Source organism: Gaeumannomyces tritici (assembly GCF_000145635.1).
Source record: "Gaeumannomyces tritici R3-111a-1 unplaced genomic scaffold supercont2.6, whole genome shotgun sequence".
In the NCBI taxonomy this organism is placed as follows: domain Eukaryota; kingdom Fungi; phylum Ascomycota; class Sordariomycetes; order Magnaporthales; family Magnaporthaceae; genus Gaeumannomyces; species Gaeumannomyces tritici.
This window is the reverse complement of record NW_008804550.1, coordinates 2719571-2737938: the sequence shown is the minus strand read 5'-3', so window position 1 is coordinate 2737938 and position 18368 is coordinate 2719571. Positions and strand designations below refer to the sequence as shown.

The 18368-nt window shown below is 58.4% G+C and overlaps 7 protein-coding genes across 7 annotated transcripts; 4 read left to right on the top strand and 3 right to left on the bottom strand.

The window, feature by feature from the left end:
- Positions 1–229: 229 nt before the first annotated feature.
- Positions 230–3055, bottom strand: GGTG_11287 (hypothetical protein). The gene is made up of 3 exons (XM_009229172.1): positions 2685–3055; positions 1806–2582; positions 230–1693 (listed from the first exon to the last, which is right to left on the bottom strand). The coding sequence occupies exons 2-3, from the start codon at positions 2358–2360 to the stop codon at positions 515–517; spliced, it is 1734 nt and encodes a 577-aa protein (XP_009227436.1). The 5' UTR covers positions 2361–2582; positions 2685–3055; the 3' UTR covers positions 230–514.
- Positions 3056–4003: 948 nt separating this feature from the next.
- On the top strand, positions 4004–6022 carry GGTG_11286 (cytochrome b-c1 complex subunit 2). Its single transcript, XM_009229171.1, has 4 exons — positions 4004–4458; positions 4554–4728; positions 4800–5644; positions 5768–6022. Exons 1-4 carry the CDS (start codon positions 4186–4188, stop codon positions 5861–5863), a joined length of 1389 nt encoding a protein of 462 aa, XP_009227435.1. The 5' UTR covers positions 4004–4185; the 3' UTR covers positions 5864–6022.
- Positions 6023–6390: 368 nt separating this feature from the next.
- On the top strand, positions 6391–7211 carry GGTG_11285 (hypothetical protein). Its single transcript, XM_009229170.1, has 3 exons — positions 6391–6518; positions 6646–6760; positions 6934–7211. Exons 1-3 carry the CDS (start codon positions 6487–6489, stop codon positions 7003–7005), a joined length of 219 nt encoding a protein of 72 aa, XP_009227434.1. The 5' UTR covers positions 6391–6486; the 3' UTR covers positions 7006–7211.
- A 561-nt stretch (positions 7212–7772) lies between these two features.
- GGTG_11284 (hypothetical protein) lies at positions 7773–12661 on the top strand. The gene is made up of 7 exons (XM_009229169.1): positions 7773–8155; positions 8373–8495; positions 8579–8646; positions 8716–8844; positions 8920–9150; positions 9267–9728; positions 9821–12661. Exons 1-7 carry the CDS (start codon positions 8089–8091, stop codon positions 11066–11068), a joined length of 2328 nt encoding a protein of 775 aa, XP_009227433.1. The 5' UTR covers positions 7773–8088; the 3' UTR covers positions 11069–12661.
- Positions 10980–12780, bottom strand: GGTG_11283 (peroxisomal membrane protein PMP47A). The gene is made up of 3 exons (XM_009229168.1): positions 12644–12780; positions 11677–12545; positions 10980–11588 (listed from the first exon to the last, which is right to left on the bottom strand). Exons 1-3 carry the CDS (start codon positions 12736–12738, stop codon positions 11464–11466), a joined length of 1089 nt encoding a protein of 362 aa, XP_009227432.1. The 5' UTR covers positions 12739–12780; the 3' UTR covers positions 10980–11463.
- Positions 12781–13499: 719 nt separating this feature from the next.
- On the top strand, positions 13500–18303 carry GGTG_11281 (hypothetical protein). The gene has a single exon (XM_009229166.1). It carries the CDS (start codon positions 15107–15109, stop codon positions 17699–17701), a length of 2595 nt encoding a protein of 864 aa, XP_009227430.1. The 5' UTR covers positions 13500–15106; the 3' UTR covers positions 17702–18303.
- Positions 13693–14425, bottom strand: GGTG_11282 (hypothetical protein; the record flags this gene model as incomplete). Its single annotated transcript, XM_009229167.1, has 2 exons — positions 13693–14058; positions 14291–14425. The coding sequence occupies 2 exons, from the start codon at positions 14423–14425 to the stop codon at positions 13852–13854; spliced, it is 342 nt and encodes a 113-aa protein (XP_009227431.1). The 3' UTR covers positions 13693–13851.
- Positions 18304–18368: the final 65 nt, after the last annotated feature.

Here is an 18368-nt window from a genome sequence, read left to right as displayed (position 1 = left end):
CCAGAGCGGGAGGACCTACATTGATCGGGAAGGAAGGGAGAGAGGGGACAGGAAAGCTGGAGACAAAACAACAAAATTGGGGGGAGTCAGTATTGTATGTACCTACCTGGGGACAACCAAAGATACCCCAAGCGACCTACTTGGGCGTAGGGCGCAACTTTGTTTGATGACAGGAGTCTGTGGATACAACGTCATTCCAAGGAATGCAAGCGCCTATTATATATTACGTCCCGACAACTTCCCCCAGGCTTCCAGGTTGTACCGAGTGCAAGGAGAAGTGGATGTTCAAGACAGCATGAGGCGTTGGGCTTTTGACTGTCCCACGATATCACGAATTAGTTAGTGCCAGATATGTACAGATCTCCCCACCCCTGCCAAGCCGATGCAGGTTCCCGCGGGCCGCGAGACCTTGCGAGGGGTAAAATGGCTAGAGAACAATATAATACAACGCGGCGCAGTGACCCAATCTTTGTCGTCTTGATACCATGCCTCATCCCCGTGGCCCTTTCCGGGTCTAATAGTCGTTGAGAACACCAACTAGATCGTCGAGCCGCATCACGTGGCCCAGCATCTTGTCTTCGATGCTCCGATACCGATCGTACCGGTCAAAATACTTCTTCTCCAGCGCCTCCTTCTCCCGGCCCTTGACGTCCGCCCTCCCAACGAACCTTAAAACCTCCCGCGCGTTTTGCCTGTGCACGTCTCGCACCTGGAGGCAGCGGAGCATCGTTTTGTACGTGTTGTCCAGCAGCTGGGTGAGCGAGAGGTCCGTGACGCAGAACCATAGGAAAATGGTAGACTTTGCATTGCGCGTGTTGTCCTTGGGCACCTCCTGTACGTCCACGAACCCATGCATCTGCATTTCTAGCATGATTTTGTGCACAGTCCCCTTGGCCATCATAGCCTGCATCGGTAGCGACTTTTCGTCCGCCTTGCCCCGCTTCCTGAGGATGCGGATGAGACGCAGCGAGTGTCGCCCAATTTTGCGTTCGATGACCGTGTCGAGCTCGCTTTCCTGGATCTTGCGGATCAAGGGCCGGAAATCCACCGTCCACTGCCCGTTCCCACAGTGGCGGAGAAAGCCATGTGAGCTCTCGCATAGGAGCAACAGATGCTGTCGCATCAGCGATAGCCGGCTCTCCGAAGTCTTGGCGTCCTTGAATTTGACCTTGCTCTCCTTCACCTCGTTCTGCGCTGGTGTTTCGCTTTGCTGTTTGAGAGCATGTCTCTCCAGTTCCTCATCGTACTCGATCGCAGCATCGTGTCCGTTCTGGCCGCCGTCGTCGTCATCGTCGTCGTCGTCGTCGTCGTCGTCGTCGTCGTCGTCGTCGTCGTCGATATATGGCTCCTTCGGGCGAGGGTGCCGCCTGCGAATCCTTTCCACGCCCTGGGGATCCACCTCGCTTGCGTCGACCTTGCCAATCCCAGATCCGACATCAAGAGAAGGGCTCAACTGATCGAACACTTCGTCGGTTGTCACGTAACGGGTGTTATCCGAATCTTCTTCGTCCTTGTTCGCATCAATAATGGGATGATTTCGACAACGGGAGAGCTTTGCCGTGAGTAGACCGAGTAGAACGGCGTAAATCTGACTGGTGGTTTCGCCGATGTCATCAGCCACCGTTTCTGTCAGTCTCCGGTTACGCAGCTCCACGAGACACTTTTCGTGGTTGACACGTAGAACCGCGTCAGGCTGTAGGTTAGGGTTAGCCGGTGTATGTGACCATACCAGTGAGGCGACCCAAGGGGTGACCCGGGGAGGGGGGAGATTAAATGAGGGGCAGATGGGGAATATGCGCTCTTACATCAAGCGGAGGAGCACTGTAGATATCGTGGCCACCGTTGGCTACATCTCCATTCCCAACTTTGCGACGCTTGGCCGCGATGGGCTGTGCCTCGAGCTTGCGCTTGAGTTTTTTGCCTTCGTCCCTGATCTCAGACAAGCGCTGCGCAACCAAATTTTGGTAGCGTTCCTTATCCTTTGTGCCCTTGATACCGCTGGCAAATTCCTTCCTCTGCACCTCAGCCTGCACGTCGCGGTAGATATCGTCGAAGCTTTGGAACATCTTTGCGCCCACAACGACAAGGAGCTCGTCCTCCACCAGGCGGCGCAGGATGGAATTGAGTTGGTCAACGGATTCGACAGGTGATGAGTCGGGCGTGGCAGAGTCGACAGGGTCGTCCTCGTGGGACGAATCGAAGGGATCGCTGTTTCCGTTCATCTTTGCGTCGTCGGTGGGGTGGACTGGCGCCTGGCGCCTTTCTATTCTAGCGGCGTAGGCGTCCCTGAGGTCTCCAACCTTGGTGTTTCCCAGCACCATCAGACTTTGGATGACATCCTTGGCAGCTTCGCCATGCATAGACCCAACCAGTTCCAAGACCCTTCCGGCACGGATCAGATTGTATGCAGCTGGGGTATTCGCTTCGTAGGTGGTAGGCACGCTTCCGGCCGAGTAGTAGAGCAAGTTGTGTTGTATCAGGACAGCCAGCCCGTGGCGCAATTGGCGAGGGGTCAATGAGGTGTACTGGACGAGCTGCTGTACAGTGGACCGGCCCCGAGTGAGAAGGATGGAGAAGATGCGCTGCGAGATCATTGGGCGGTATGCAGCTGGTCAGCACCACTGTGTCTCATCTTGTGCCTCTAAGCTGCCGTCGGCACGCGCGAGAAGCTAGGGATGACATACCGAGGGTAGCTCCCCATACACATCGTCGATGAACAGAGAGCAAAGCTCTGCAAGATGCTTCGTCTATGGCGCCGTGGGCTCTCGCAGTTAGCATGTGTTGACTCTGGTCGTCCGCGACCGTCCTCGGAAAGGGGAGCAAGCAAGCTCACTCACCACGAACATTGCGCGCGCAGCAGCCGGTTGCGGGGACTGGAGCGATGGGGGTTTGGTGACGTTCTGTTCTAGCTCCTAGAGATTCTCTCACTATCTCTAGAGCTGTCACTGTGGCTACCGTTGGGTCATTGAGGAAGACGTCTCAGGCTGGCGTTGCGCGATATGCGACGAGAAGCTGGTGACTTTGGGTGGGCTGTGACGCGATTGTTGGAGCAGGCCGCCAGTCTTTTTTTTTTTTTCCTTCCACCCCCAACTCGCTTCGAGTGACGATTCATCCAGAAAGGCGGGGGGCTGCCCCCACCGCTGCGAATTGGTGGAGTCACCGCCATGGGTTAAGCTCACCAGCAGGAGCTGCGAGTCATCGGGGCTCCAGCTAGCGTCATCAGTTACCAGCCTGGCTGGTATATTTCTGAATAGAAAAGGTACCCCTAGTTGTCTATGAAATTGAAGGCGTGTCTGGCGGACCAGAAATTTATGGTTTGCGGCTTGAGAGTACATGAGGGATCATGTTGTTCTAATTGGGGTAACTGGTTATGCCCTCTGTTCCATACTCTTGCATACCTACCTACTACCGATATATATTAAGTAGGCAGGTGGGTAGTATCGTTTCCCATTGTGCCATTCGCCTCTCCATGTAGGTATCTTTTCTTTTTGCTTGTTATTTTAATACGAGCAGATCTCGTGGCCCAATGCACCTCGGCGAAGAAGAAAACGTTGCCGCACCAAGCACAATCCCATTAAGTGTTGGATAGTTGCAGTGGCGCCAAAATGGGAAGGCTAGTCTACTCTAGTTTAGGGGCACGACTGACCTTCGCTCGGAAGACATACCTCTTGCTCGGTCTAGGTAACCCGTAGGCGGAGAAGTTGGCTTTGACCCGTTGCATTGTAATGTAAGTACCCAAGAAACATATGTCCCCAGGGGTCGATATTGAAGTCAGCTTGAGCCTTTATCCAACGATCAAGAAGCGCCATGCACTCTGTTTCCTTTTCTTATTTCCTACTGATCACCTCCTTCTCACACACTTTCTCCTTGTATGTTTCTCTTCAAACTTCCTTTTTTTCAACACATTATTCCTGTTTCATTCTCTACCCTTATTTCTTCCTGGCGTAGATGTGCTCAGGAGATACCAATCACAGTTGCGGCTGGAATTGAACCGATTCTACAGGGCACCGCCACAGCTCGGTGGGGCGATTGCTCGGGTGCACGGGATTTCGTGGCACTCGAAAATTGCTCGGAACAACCGATCGACGGCATCTTCGACATCAAGTGTCAATTGGACGGGGTGAAGGTCCCGACGCCCGCGATAAATCGCAACCAAGAATCATCCTCTGTCCCCAGCGCCCGAACATGATCTCAAGATCGGCCATTGCCAGGGGAGGTCGCCTGGCCTTCCACCGGCGCGTCTGCGCCCAAGTCGCCCAGCGCGGCTTTGCCTCGCCGGCGGCAGGTGCGCCGGGCACCACCTCCGCATCGTACGAGCCGGCAGATATCGCCGGAATCAAGGTCGCCTCCAAGGACGCCCACGGCCCGACTACCAAGCTTGCGCTCGTTGCCAAGGCCGGCACGAGGTACCAGCCGCTGCCTGGCCTGACTGTTGGCCTGGAGGAGTTCGCATTTAAGGCAAGGATCCTCTGATTTTCCTGCTGATTTCCCCTCACATTTGTCCCTCATGTCAGAGGAGGGTCACGAGCTAATGTTGCCGCTCGCCCACGCAGAACACGCAAAAACGGTCCGCCCTGCGCATCACACGGGAAGCCGAGCTTCTGGGCGGCCAATTGAAGGCTTACCACACGCGCGAGGCCGTTATCCTTGAGGCCGCATTCCTGAGGGACGATCTCCCCTACTTCGTCGAGCTGCTGGGCGAGGTTGCCAGCCAGACAAAGTACACGAGTATGCGATCCGCGTAGCCGCCTCTTTATTCGCCGTGGTCTATATGCTGACTGGCCGCGGCTTGGTGGTAGCTCACGAGTTCCACGAGCAGGTCGAGCCCATAATCCACCACTCCCAGGACAAGGTCTCGCACGACGCCCTTGCCCAAGCCGTTGATGGCGCACATGCCGTCGCTTTCCACACCGGGCTTGGTTCATCAATCTACCCCTCGAGCACGACACCCCTGTCCGGCTACCTGAACGAGAACTCGGTTGCGGCTTTTGCCGAGTCGGCCTACATCAAGCCCAACGTTGCTCTTGTCTCGGACGGCGCCTCGCAGGCAGGCCTGTCAAAATGGGTTGAGCGCTTCTTCAAGACTCTCCCGAGCTCGTCATCAAGCTCGCTGTCGCTCGCAGACGCGCCCTCCAAGTACCACGGCGGCGAGCAGCGCTCGGTTGCCGCGGGAAAGAGTGCCATCGTGATCGCCTTCCCCAGCACCAGCCTCTCTGCGCCCAAGTCGGAGATTGCCGTTCTCGAGGCCCTGCTCGGTGGCAAGTCTAGCATCTCCTGGTCGACCGGATTCACCCTCCTGTCCAAGGCCGCCACCGATGCCTCGGGCGTCCAAGCCCTTGCCAAGAACTACGTTTACTCGGACGCTGGCCTTCTGACCATCCAGATCTCGGGCCCCGCGGCTTCGGTCCGCAAGGTTGCCGAGGAGTCTGTCAAGGCGCTCAAGGCTGTCGCTCAGGGTGGTGTTAGCAAGGAGGATCTGACCAAGGCTATTGCCAAGGCCAAGTTCGATGCCCTCACTGTCCACGAGCTCACAGGCGCTGGCCTCGTTGCTGCTGGAAACAGTGTGCTTCACGGTGCTAAGCTTTTCCAGGCTGCTGGTGCCATCAAGAGCTTCGGGTCGGTAACTGCCGATAACGTCAAGGCTGTAAGTTTAGGCCGTCCCCCCTTTATAACCCCATGCCAGAATGTCGACCGCAAGGTTGTGCATCAGAGAATCCTAGCTCTGAGGCAACTTGGGCTCGAACATGTGCTGACAATCGGAATATAGGCTGCGAAGGCACTTGTTGATGGTAAGGCGTCGGTTTCTGCCATTGGGGACTTGCACGTACTCCCGTACGCTGCGGACCTGGGGCTGAACGTATAAGCGAGTGGAGGGGAAACTGATGTACCAACAACCTTGTCGCCGCTTTGGCGAGTCCGTCCTTCTGCACATAGTTAAAGTAAAGACACCTAGACAAAATCCTGCTTTAAAGGTTCAAAGGACAAAAAAGAACATCGTCAATGGAGCGAATGAAAGCCCACATCTAATGCGTCTGTAAATCTGTCTCCATTGATACCTACTATTTTCTTGTTCATTTGCACTCATGTATCTTTCCGATGCACGGTTTCAGAGCGAGGGTGCCAGATGGAGACCTGTTGGCACACATAGGCGAGGCCACGTGGTAGCTAATCTGACCCTCGAGTTGATCCCCAGCTAGCGAGGGGCCTTTCATTTCCTATCCGTTCATTTGTTTTTGGAGCCTATTTGTGTAGTTCATTGGCAGTCCAAGACTTAGGAATGTGAAAGGAAGCAACGTGGATGACGTGCTTCGGTTAGGTTGAGCTTCAGGGGGTAGCACGTGACTTTGCACATGGCCCAGATTGACGGATCAGCTTCGGAAGGCGGGTCTCGGGTGCTCCAGGAATCCAATTCTCTCAAGAGCAAGGCATTTCCGCACGGCCGACAACCTCATTCTCAAACCAACGACCCTCGCAAAATACGACAAGATGGTGTTCGCGTGGAAAGCCGCAGGCCTTACGTGAGTCCAACCCGGTCTCGAGTCCAATTGGCGAGGGAATCGCCTCCGGCGCAAGCAACGCCCGCAACGCCCGGCCGCGATAGACAGTCAAATAGCCCGCTAACCGAGCACCCGACACCGCGCGTAGCTACAACCGCTACCTGGCCATCGCCGGCCGCGTTGTCCGCCGCAGCCTGAAGGAGGACAAGAGGCTCATCGCTGAGCGCCGGGGCGAGATGGACCTGCGCTTCGCCAAGTGGACGGTGAGTTTTTTTCTTTTCCTTGTCACTCTGGGTCGGGATCATCGGACAAAGCCGCGGCAACGGAGCGCACAGGCACCGAGCCAAGGAGAACTATATCAAGGCTGGAGTGATGAGGCAGAGAAGAAGAAGGCGGGCTTTCGCTGACGAGATCTCTTCCGCCCCACGCATCACAGAACGGCAAGCAAGGCGATCCGCAGAACCTGGCCGAGGCCAACAAGGCCAGCTCCTCGAGCTCCTCGTCATAAGGCACGTTTGTCAGTGGATAGATGGACGGCGCGGGGTATCCTGCACCTGCAGGAGGAGGGCGCAACAGGATCTATGTGACTTGACGACACTGGACCCGAGCCTGTTTTCGGAGCTGTATCGTCACCGTACAAAGGGGTTGAATTTCTGAGCAATTCAAATAAGCAGCAATAGAGACGTTACGTCCGCCTGTGTTGACATATGGGCGAAGTGACCCAGATCAGACGATCGTGTGAAGTGATAGCTTGGGCCTGGCATAGGTCCTAAGCGCCCACAAGCAAGGCACAAGATATCTCACTTGCTTTACTGCTAGTGGATATCTGTATATTTTCCTCCATCCCCCCCTACCTTTGGGACCAGGGAGCAGGCTAGGTCATATCGAGCAGAGGCTTGAGAAAAAAGAACGGGTAAATATACAACCTATGGAGGGGATGGAAAGAAACCACGAAGATTGGCCGAAAAGCTTCTCAAGCCTCGAGCCCCTCCATTTTTCTTGCTGGTCTTTCTGAGGTGCATGTAAAGGATTCTTTCTGCCTGTCTACATAATGTTACGAATTATTGGCTCGATGACTCTAATGGCCTGCCAGTCTCGAAAACCTTCGCCTTGCTGGATTTTCGGGGGCTAGCCACTGAAGTGGGAGGGGTGGTGGTTCGTGGTGCAGTGTTTGTGCAGCACGGTTGAGCAAAAGCTGGAGAGCAGCCCACCATCCCCGCCTTATCGCCCGATTGCGCCGCGCCTCGGCCGCCTGGCGCCTGGAGCACCTTGGGGAGACTGCACGATCCATTGGACCACGCTATCCGTTCGCCCAAGCTGGGTCTCTGCCTCCTCTCGTCTGGGCAACGGGGACCGCAAGAGGTGCTACAACCGGGCACAAGTGGCTTGCTTATCCGTCTGTCTGCGCTTCTCTGCGGCTCCATATTTTGAAACCGTCAGTGCTCGTCAGTGAGGGGACACCAACCAACACCAGACCGGCCACCCACCATACTCTGTCCCTCGAGGTTTTGAGAGAAGCACGCCTGATCAGGGTGGGGGCCATGCTGCAGCCCGTCTTGTCCACAGCATCAGCCATCATCGGCAGATCAACATGTCGATGCTGAGTGGAATCTTCGGCTTGGGCGTGAGCGACCCGGGCGCTGCTTCCGTATCGCAAGGTGCGTGCGAGTCCACGAGCACCGGTAGTGACGCTGCCGCATGTGCATGAGGTGGTGTGGGTTCAGCCTCAATCTCTACCACGGAACCTGCCCGCCTCGCCCCATGCTCCCGCGGCTGAAAAGGGGCTCTGGGCAGGCTGGTCGTTGGTGATCGGGAGGCTTTTCTTCTGCACAATACAGAACAAACACTGAACAAAACCCCCCCAAAAAACTATAGAGCTCTCTGGGCTGTCTCTCGAACATGAACATGAGCGTGGGCAGCAGCCGGATGCGCCAAAGGTCACGAGCCACGGCGTCGTCACCTTCGATATTACTGATAAGTTCGTGACGGCAGCCAAGGGTTCGTTTGTCCGGCCCGATGTGGCCTCCTCCTGGTCGCCTGCAGATTTATCCCCTATCTTTCCTAATCCTGACTTCTCTCAGCCCTGAAACCTGGCCGTCTTGTCAAAGATGGGTACTTTACGTTGTTCGAGTCCGTGGGGGCCTTAGAGGTGAGTCGCTGCGCTGATGGACTCTCAAGTGACGGCTGCCCCCTGACTTAGCTGTACTTGAAAATAAAGATCATGGATCCGAAAATGGACAGCGGCTGTTTGGCCGATGGCGAGTTCCCCGATCCGGACTACGATGTCTGCAGACCTTTACTCCCCGAGGAGGTCATCGGCATTATCGACCAGCTGCTCTGCCACGAGGTAGGAAGTGCCGTTCCTGGTTGCCTACTTGTACTCGGTGGCAAACAGCGTCTCTGACAAACCATGATCTTGTAGATGGCCTGGCACCTCGGCTATCCTCTCTCCCAAACCCTGCTCACCAACCTATACATCGAGAATATGTTAACGCCGAAGCCAATGACTGTCGACGAGGCCGACTTTGTGCGCGACCCCATCTCTCAGGCATCAAGACCCCCGATGCACACGATCCTGCGTGCATACTGCCTCGGCCTCCTGAAGACTTGCTATTATGTCAATGAAGGAATAAAATGCGAGCATTACTATGAGGTAGGCTACACCTTCTTGCCTGGGCAGGTCGATATGTCACTCCGGCCAGCAGGCGGTTTCTGACTGTGGTTCGCTGACCCTCGAGCTCACTCGAAACTCGAAAACAACAAAAAAAGGAGGAAGACTTTGTGTCAAACCAATACAACAGAAGCCTCCTCGTCGATATCGACAGGGAGGAGATACGAGAGGCGATCCAGGAGGCCAGGGCGTTGCTGCACTCGATGCAGAGCATGTTCCCTCCAGAAATCGTCCAGGCTCTCGACTTCAGACTGGAGCTGCGGTACGCTCTCCTGAGGGCCATGGAGCTCACAGACCTCCGCAGCCACCCAGAGTCCATCAAGACCCCCTGGATCGAGCTCAAGGCGGTGCTGGAGCAAATAAAGGCTTCCCACTACTTGGGGACCCCGGTCCCTGACGCTTTCAGCTCCAAGCTGCAGCGGCGGCTGGCTAGTACCATGCCCCCTCGACCGATCGTCAACATCGACTTTGAGGACGCATATCCGCGCTTCCAGCGACTGTTCGAGGATGGCAAGGAGCTCAGCGACGTTCTCAAATACACTGATTCACAGTCGCTTCTGGTGAGTTGCTGACGGGCCTGGTCTGGGGTTATTTAATGACTTGCACTTGTGTGACATTGGCAGCTAACGTGGCCGTCGTCGCCAACCTCTAGAACTTTGTGCTCTGGTTCCAGGCCAAAAAGCCACAGCCCCTGATCTACATTCGCACGCTTCTACAGAGCTACGTATTCAAGGACAACATAATCCTCGGGTCGATGAGCATCCGCCAGATCATGGACGACGACCTGTCGCTCGTCGTCCTCCCCTGCAGCCAGCTTCTCGACCACGCCAACGACCTCGTCGAGGCGCCGCACGACCCGCGGTTTGCCATGGCGCGCCAGATGGAGGTCTTCCGGCAGCGGGCGGCGCAGCCGTACCTGGACATCTTCCGGGCGTTTTGCCAGAACCGGTGCCGGATCCGGCGCAACTTCTGCCACGCCATCCAGGAGTGGGAGCTGCTGCAGGTGGACGCCGAGGAGGTGGACCAGCTGCTGCAGGTGCAGCTGGACGAGAAGCCCATGGTGTCGCAGTCGTCGGAGCCGGCCTACTCGCTCCCGCTCTCGTCGTGGGCGTACCTGTACAAGCTGCGGCTGATGGAGTGGATCGTGCAGCTGGGCTTCGAGCTCGAGGTGTATCAGCCCGACGAGCTCGGCGGCATGTACTGGTACCTGGCCTACCTGGCGCAGAAGCGCATGCAGCACGTGGAGCGCATCAAGGCCTTCACGCTGCAGAGCATGAACGACCACCGGGCCCGACTCAAGGGGCGGGACCTGCCGGCGGCCAAGGAGGCACTCTTCACCCGCTCGCTGTCGTATCTGCGCGCCACCATGATCGACGCCGCGGCCACGACGGAGCTCTCCAAGGCGCTCTACTGCATCTACACGGCCCTGTACCGCACCGGGCTGGTGGCCCCGCCGCCCCGGCCCTATAGCACCGACGAGCTCCGGTACGAGATCCGAATGCGGCCCTTCGCCTCCATCGGCCTCCCCGAGCTGCCCGCCTTTGACCAGTTCGAGCGCCAGGTGAAGCAGCAGCACCTGCCGACCGACGACGTGCTCGAGGCGGCGGACCGGTCCGTCGCGGCGGCGCGCAAGGCGTACGAGCGCATCGCCAAGTTCACGGAGCGCGAGGCCTTTGCGACGGGGGCCACGCACGATCGCTGGACCGCAGGGACCACCAGCTGCGCCAAGTCGGCCATCACGGCGAGCATAGCCGTCATGACGCTCCGCAAGGCCCTCTCCGACACCGCCAAGGACGGACGGGGCGGCCAAGGGCTTTCCTCGGCGCTCAAGGCCGAGGTGCCGAAGCCAGACAAGGGATATCATGAGTGGTGGATTGTGCCTAGAATCACTCGGGCCTGATGGGCAACAGTCCGGCCACTGAGCGGAGGAGAAATCCGGGTTTGCTACTTGGCTTATATGCTTGCTTATTTGAGAAGGTGCATTTTCCAGGTCTACATATAGACACAAAATGGCTGATATGGGGGAGAGGGAAGAGGAAGACAAAAGCGGAAAGAAATGGGAAACGATGTTGGGACTTTGCATCGTCCTCACCTCACCTCGACTCGACCTGTGTCGGTGGGACGAGGCCGCGGTGCTCGCACATTGACCTTCCAAGTCGATGATGTCGACGCAGGCATGTCAATCACGCCCACAGAAGCCCATCTGGTGACATTTCCTCCCCAACCCTGGGTGTGACATGATGCCTCCAGTGGAGAGGCATCTGTGATGCGGATCCGTGAGGGGCCAGCCGTTTTTCAGCCGGACAGAGCCTTCTTCGCCATGGTCCCGCGGAGGCGGACCGTCTGTTCATAGAGCACATCCTTGAAGGCAAACAACAATGCGGCGGTCAGGACGCTCTGGCTAACCTTGGGGCCGATGCCTACAAGAAAGAAGGAAGGAATTGTTAGCTGTGGGTGCGAGCAGCAGCAACGGCGCGAGCGACGCGACCTGTCGGGATCACCACTCACCCTTGTAAAGACCGGCATAGCCTTCCTCCCTGATGACCCTGCTGATGGTCTCGGACATGCCCTCCTTCTTGGCGCCGTTGTCGGCGACGTGCATCTGGCTCTTGACGGTGATGTAGGGGTACGTGATGGTAGTGGCAAAGAGCTTGCCCAGGGCGCCGAGGAGGAAGGCGATCATCGGGGTGACGCGGCGGCGCCTCTCGACGGTGTTCTTCAGCTGCTCGAACAGCGTGTACTGCAGGATGGGGTTGATGACGAGCACCAGGGCCGGGACGACGCCGCGGAACAGCGCCTGGGGGCCCTCGTGGCGGAGCAGCGCCAGCAGCGTGGCCAGGGTGCCCGGCACGGCCTCCCTCTTCTGCTGAACCGCCTTCTCCCGGGCTGCTCCCTCGTCGTCCTTCTTGGGGGCATCGGTCTCGGCGGCGGCTGTGGCCTCCCCTTCGGCCGGCTTCTCTGCCGACCCGGGGGCGGCGGCGGTAGTGACGGCGGCCTCCTCGTCGGCGGGGGCCTTGGCGGCGGCGGTAACCTGCTGCTTGCGGGTGGTTATGCGGGTGTTGACGACCCAGATGGGGTTCGTGATGAGGACGGTGGCGGAGCCGGCCAGGGCGCCGGCGAGCATGGACTCGACCGTGGTGAGCTTGCGCGAGCGGCCGGCGCGGGCGGCGGCTGACTCGAAGAAGGCGCGGGTCCACTCGTACCAGTAATAGTAGACAAAGTTGGTGACGCTGATGCCGAAGAGGGCCGACGACAGGCCGGCGTACAGGCCCGAGGCGCCCTCGCGCGCGACGATGCGGCGGGCGGCCTCGAGGAAGGCCGACTCGGCGCGCTTGGACTCGACCTGGGCGCGGGTGGAGAGGGTGATGAGCGGGTATCTGCGACAAGAGGAGAGGGGTCAGGAGGTCAGTACGGAAACGATGGCTGGCCGGCATGCTTGCGGATCGGGGCGCGCGGCTGGACGGCGGCGACGTACGTCAACACCATGGATAGGATCCCCCCTCCGGCGCCGGCGAGGGCGTGGGCGACATTGTCGTTCTGGGGGATCACGGGCTTCGACGCGGCGACCATGGTAGGAAGAAGGGGATAAAGAAGGGGATAAAGAAGGGGATAAAGAAGGGGATAAAGAAAGGAGGGTGGCGTTTGCGGCAAGAAGTCGCGTCGGTGGCGCTTAACGTCGAGTCGAGGGAACAAAGTTACAATGTTGTACGGTCGAGCAAGCTTTGATGCATCGAAGGTACGGTCATAAACGAGCAGAGGAAGAAGAAGGAGAAGAAGTAGAAGAAGGAAGAATGTGAAACCAGAAACCCTAGAAAAAAACACAGTGATTCAAAAGGGCGGAAGCAGGAACATGACATGCAGCGATGGCAGTGAGCCTGGTCGGTTCATGGATGGCACATCGGCTCCTCCACCCAGCTCGGGCAGGGGCAGTTGCATGTGCCGGCGACCTGTGACGTGCGGCGGCCAAGCCCAGCAAGTCGGGCGCGGGTATTGCATGACCAGGCTCAGGCCGAGGTCCGATGGGCTGGGGGGTGAGGCAGCTCCAAGTCGGGGCGAGCTTCCCCAGTGCGGGTGCCCCGCCACGGCTCATTTCCTACCAGGGGCTAGGTCACATGACGGCAGGGACAGGACAGAGACTGACTGCTGTGAGGCACCTGCCCTTAGTGATGCGGTGTCGCGATCCCACTGCCATACAGACACTGCTGCTCTCGAGCATGTGAAGGATGACTCGCGCCGACGCGTCTTTCCAGCCCCAATGACGGTGCGGTGCCTGCCGAACGGGACCTGCAATGGAGTGGACGCTCAAATAAAAGAAAAGCCAATTGATCAAGCTGAAAGAAAGTCTGTCTGCCACCAAACTGATCTTGGTGTTTTCCGTCGTCGCTATTTTTGGTTAGCCCAAGCTCACCCCCGGTCGCCGCCTGCGCTGTGCTGGACGAGGATTGGCCTGAGTGTCTACTGATCGCCAGCCGGCGCAGGAGGCGAATGCAGCCATGCAGAGGCCATGGAGGAGTTGATGTAACCGTTCCCAGGTAGGGTAGTAGTGTGGTAAGTACGTGTGCGTGTTGAGGAGGCGGACAGCGTTGGTGTCTTGGAGTCTTGGATGTCGTGCTGCCTTCTGGTCTCTTTTTGTTTTCAATCTGCCGCGGCCAGATTCGACAAAGAGCACAGCACAGCGCACACTCACTCATACTCTCTCTGCCAGGCCCGTTCATTTCCCACTCTGCGTTCTGCGGCCCGCCCTTGTCGACGCTGCTTACGTTCAACCTCGCGCCTCGCCCTCGACAGCACCCGACTGGCTGGCTTCCCGCCTTGGTCGACTGGGTTCCTCGGCCAGGGCTGCCGGCCCCATCTCCACCCGCCGTCGCTTCTGGCTTCTTTTTCGTGACGCTGTGACATCAAAGAGGGTCCAATCTCGTCAGCCGCCACAGTTTGGAACGGTCCCTGCCGCCGTGCCAGTCCCTGGGGCCCGCCGACTACCTACTGAATAAGAAGTAGTAGCGCCCGCTGGGACCTGGGACCTCCCTCCAATCCACCGGCCTGTTTACCGAGTATACACAGCAGGGCTTTGTTTGTTTGATGGATAAGGCTGGGTCCGCATAAGCTGGGTCCGCAAAAGTACCCCCGGCTTGGGAGCTGTCAACGCCAGCCTGTGCTGGGTGGTATCTAGCCTGGTGATACCGGTCTGACCGACTTCTGGACGCTTGGAGGGAGAGAGGCGCTTGACTGTTGGCTCTGCGTCTTTGGCGCGCCTCATGGTGATACAGACCATCCATACCAGGCCTCTTCGGGCCCTCATCATTTGAAGCCTGCCCTTTTCCCGCCCGCGCCCAGCATCCGGGTTCTCTCCCCCCTTGCCTAGTCCCTCCTGCCCGTCATCCCCGCAAAACAAGCACGTCCAAACGCCAACACACGCTCACATACCTACCCACGCACCTGCCTACCTCCTACATCACATACGTGCCCACAGACACACATGCCGCATACAAAGCGACATACCAAATCCCATCCACAAAAATAGTCCCAAAACCACTCGAGACACCGCCAGCACAGGCCCTTGCTCCTTGCTTGGGCTTCATTCCTGTCGCCGGCCAGCTGGCACTCCCCCAAGGCCCAGACCATCGTGTCCCTCTTTGCCATTCCTCCGCCACGGTCCTAGCCCTGAGCCTTCGGGATGGCTTGCGCCCCCCACACGGCACCCCATCAGCTACGCACGAGTGGAATGCCCTTGGGGCCGACCCTCTGCACTACGGACCGATAAAGGCTACGGGGCCGCCGAGGCGAGCGCCGCTCTCTTGGTCTCGTGGTGGAGCCCATCCGTGGTGCCGCCTCCCTAGCTCCCGCGCTGTACGGCCGTACCAGCGACCTAGTCAGTCACCCGCCAGCCTTCCATGTCGTGCGCTTCCGTGCGCTTAGCCACCCCTTCGTGGCCCCTATCATGACCATGCAGTTGTCCTCCGCCCTCGCTCCGCCCTCGTCGGCCCCGGCTGCCGCGCCACAGCCGGTGCAGGTGCAGGCACAAGCTCATACCCATGCCCACGCCCACGCCTACGCCCACGCCCCCTCTTATGCGAGGTCGGTGCTGCCACCCAGGAATGTCCGTGAGGACACCATCGAGGACGCCTACGTGCAATTCATACTATGCTGCAATCCCGCCGTGCCTCACGATACCGACACCACTGGCCTGAAGGATGCCTTCCGTGTCCCACCCAAGAGCGAGGGCAAGACCTTTAGCACCTTTCATCTCTACCAGCTCATTGGCCAGCTCACACAAAAGGAGGAGATCAAGACCTGGGGAGACCTGGCCCTCCGCCTCGGCGTCGAGCCGCCCAACCACGAAAAGAACCAGAGCACACAGAAGATCCAGCAGTATGCCGTCCGCCTGAAGCGCTGGATGAAGTCGATGCATATCGATGCCTTTTTTGACTACCTTTACAACAACCCCCACCCCTACTGGACCCAAATCCCCCACGAGCACATTCCGATCGAGGAGATCGTCAGGGATGGCGTTGCGCCCGAGGACGATATGGCCTTGCGCGCCCTGCTCCCCCACATCCGGCCCCGGAGAGGGCGTCGGACGAGGGAGGATGACGAGGCGGCTAGGCCGTCCTCATCCAAGGTGGCGAGGCTCGACTCGCCTCCGGCGCCCGAGTGCGCCGCTGGCGGTCGGACCGATCTGTTGGAACCCTGGGCCGCCGGCTCCGAAGGCAGAAACTCGGCGCACCAGGGCCTCGGCGCCCCGTCGACAAGTCACCCATGGGCTCCCGACGCGTCTCAGACGCCGTTTACGGCACACCCACAGTCCGCAATCACACCGTCCACAAGAGCTGACTTCTGGGCGGACGAGCCGAGGTCGGCCATGACGCCAAATAAATCAAGCAGGGGCCACAAACGCCACGGCCCCAAGGTGGTCTCCTCAGCATGGAGAAGTGGCCAGGCCAGCAGCGGCAAGACTCGCGGCCGGCCACCGATAAACCGCGCCTCTAACGAAGGTCCATTTTCGGCCTACCCTGCTGACGGGTCGACAATGTCTGCCTTCCGCCCAAGTCCCCCCGACACAGCCGTCATGCCCGTGACACCAACCACAGCACCAAGCTGGGCTGCCAGCAGTAGTTCCGGCGGCAACTCCACCATGGCTGTCGCGGATGTCATGACAACACTCCAGCAGCAGCCTCAACAACAGCTTAGACAACACCCCCAACTCCAACACGAGATCCAGGCCCAGCCCCAGGCCCAGGCTCAGCCCCAACTCCAACAACAACACCAATATAACCCCCACAGCCAGCAACAGCGGCAGCAGCGTTACCCGACGCCACCCGCTCTGCCTTCGTTGAACGCGGCGCTATCATTGCAAGAGCAACAGCCTCAGTCATTCCAAGGAGAGCGGCCGTCAAAACCGAAGGGTCTGTCGTTGCAGGTGCCCGAGAGGGTCGGCGGCGAGATCCGGCTGGCGACTCCGCCCCCAGTCGTCATGGTCAACGGGCTGGCGATGCCCATGGCAAGCGCCCCGGCATCAACCCCGCCACTGTCAGCGGATCGCCGACTAGACGGTGGGGTGCCGAGCGGAGATGTGCCCCAGACTGTGGTGCAAGACAGAGCTCCCGAACCTTTTGATTATGGAAATCCCAGGTCGAATCCGAACGGACAACTTACCGACTTACCACCACCTATTCAGATGCCCGAGGAGCCGGGCCCAAAGCAAAAGGTGAACTACCTAGATTCTTCGGACCGGACGAATGTTGAGGCGTTGCAGGGGTTTTTTATGCATGAGATCATGACGGGCAACTGGGTCGACAAGAACGGCAACAAGCTGCCGGCCGGGGGTGCCGACGAGGCGGCCGCCATCGTGGCGACTGTCATCGAGACCCTGCAGAAGGAGGCGCCGAACGAAAAGACGTTCCTGCTCAACGCGTCGGCCCTCGCCGGCGGTAAGCTGCTGATGACGACAACGTCACTCAAGATCACCGTCATCGAGGTGCTCGAAGACCGGACCGAATACTCCTGCGAATGGCAGTTGCAGCTGGGCTCCTGCAAGGGCCTATATAAGATGACCGAGGTCGTCTATCACGCAAAGTGGAAGCTGCCACCACCAGGCAGCCTCGGGCTCATCAACCGCCACGACGCCAATGTCGCCGCGGCCGCGAAGCCCTCCCCGCCGGCGCCGGCCAAGGCTCCGAGCGAGGGGGCCAGCAGCATCGCCACCGCCAGCACCGACACCGTCGTCAACAAGAGCAGCATAGCTAGGCCCGCTGGTGTCGGTGTCGGCGATGAGTCCCTGTCCGGTCAACCTGGTGTCCCCATCGGATCCGGCACCGCGGCCCAGACCGACGGGGGCTCGGTCGAGCACTGGAAGGAGAAGTGCCGCAAGCTCACTGAGCTGCTGGACAGTCGCAAGACTGAGCATCCGGCGGACCACTGGAGGAACATGTACCTCGAGCTCGCCGAGATGTACAAGAGCAAGGACCTGGAGCTGGCGCGCTTCCAGTCCCGCATCATGGAGGCCATGAGAGATCCCCGCCTCGACCGTGAATGATGCATTCTCTTTCCATCCACTTTTTCTTGCCACACCAAGTCCTGTATCTGGCGAGGTCAAACCATCTTCTCCTTGTCCGGATCCGTCTCGCCATCCCGTTGCTGATACACCTATCTAAGCTTCTTGCTAATGGTCTGGTTAATGACTATGACTACGAGGGGAACTAGATAGAATTCTTTTGGTATTGTTTTACCGACTTTGCCTCCAACCGGTTTTCCCTGTTTGTGTCGTTAATGTTGGCTGTACAACAGCCAGTAGACCAATGAAGGGTTGCGACAAAAGACAGGGCCCAAAAGCATGAAAGATACCACCGCTCCGGAACCCAGAACGGCAGAGAAGGCTGGGTTGTTCTGCAGTTTCTTGTTTATCGCCTCTCTACTTAACCACCACTGTATTTTTCCTCCCTTATAACTCAACGAATAATGAACATGCATGAACGCGTGATAAACGAAGCGATTAAAAAAAGAGAAAAGGCAACGAAAAAAAAAGAATGTCAAGGAAGCCCGGGATCCAAGCCTGGGGCAGGGTCCCGCGGACCCTCCTGGTTCGAGCCCGGGGCACCCCCCGGGATTAGGAGCAGACAGGTCAGACCAACCTTATAAGGGGCCAACCCCCTCGAGGGGGAAAAGCACTTTTTGTGGCTGGGCAGTGCGGGAACAGGCCACAG

Coding starts and splice junctions, on each gene's coding strand:
- GGTG_11287 (XM_009229172.1), bottom strand. CDS start 2,360: ATGCATGGCGAAGCTGCCAAGGATGTCATCCAAAGTCTGATGGTGCTG. Junction 1,694..1,805: donor ACAGTGCTCCTCCGCTTGAT/GTAAGAGCGCAT, acceptor CCTAACCTACAG/CCTGACGCGGTTCTACGTGT.
- GGTG_11286 (XM_009229171.1), top strand. CDS start 4,186: ATGATCTCAAGATCGGCCATTGCCAGGGGAGGTCGCCTGGCCTTCCAC. Junction 4,459..4,553: donor TGGAGGAGTTCGCATTTAAG/GCAAGGATCCTC, acceptor TCGCCCACGCAG/AACACGCAAAAACGGTCCGC. Junction 5,645..5,767: donor CTGCCGATAACGTCAAGGCT/GTAAGTTTAGGC, acceptor ATCGGAATATAG/GCTGCGAAGGCACTTGTTGA.
- GGTG_11285 (XM_009229170.1), top strand. CDS start 6,487: ATGGTGTTCGCGTGGAAAGCCGCAGGCCTTAC. Junction 6,519..6,645: donor TGGAAAGCCGCAGGCCTTAC/GTGAGTCCAACC, acceptor CACCGCGCGTAG/CTACAACCGCTACCTGGCCA. Junction 6,761..6,933: donor TGCGCTTCGCCAAGTGGACG/GTGAGTTTTTTT, acceptor CACGCATCACAG/AACGGCAAGCAAGGCGATCC.
- GGTG_11284 (XM_009229169.1), top strand. CDS start 8,089: ATGTCGATGCTGAGTGGAATCTTCGGCTTGGGCGTGAGCGACCCGGGC. Junction 8,496..8,578: donor GTTCGTGACGGCAGCCAAGG/GTTCGTTTGTCC, acceptor GACTTCTCTCAG/CCCTGAAACCTGGCCGTCTT. Junction 8,845..8,919: donor ACCAGCTGCTCTGCCACGAG/GTAGGAAGTGCC, acceptor ATGATCTTGTAG/ATGGCCTGGCACCTCGGCTA.
- GGTG_11283 (XM_009229168.1), bottom strand. CDS start 12,738: ATGGTCGCCGCGTCGAAGCCCGTGATCCCCCAGAACGACAATGTCGCC. Junction 12,546..12,643: donor ATCCTATCCATGGTGTTGAC/GTACGTCGCCGC, acceptor CTCTTGTCGCAG/ATACCCGCTCATCACCCTCT. Junction 11,589..11,676: donor CTATGCCGGTCTTTACAAGG/GTGAGTGGTGAT, acceptor TCTTTCTTGTAG/GCATCGGCCCCAAGGTTAGC.
- GGTG_11281 (XM_009229166.1), top strand. CDS start 15,107: ATGACCATGCAGTTGTCCTCCGCCCTCGCTCCGCCCTCGTCGGCCCCG.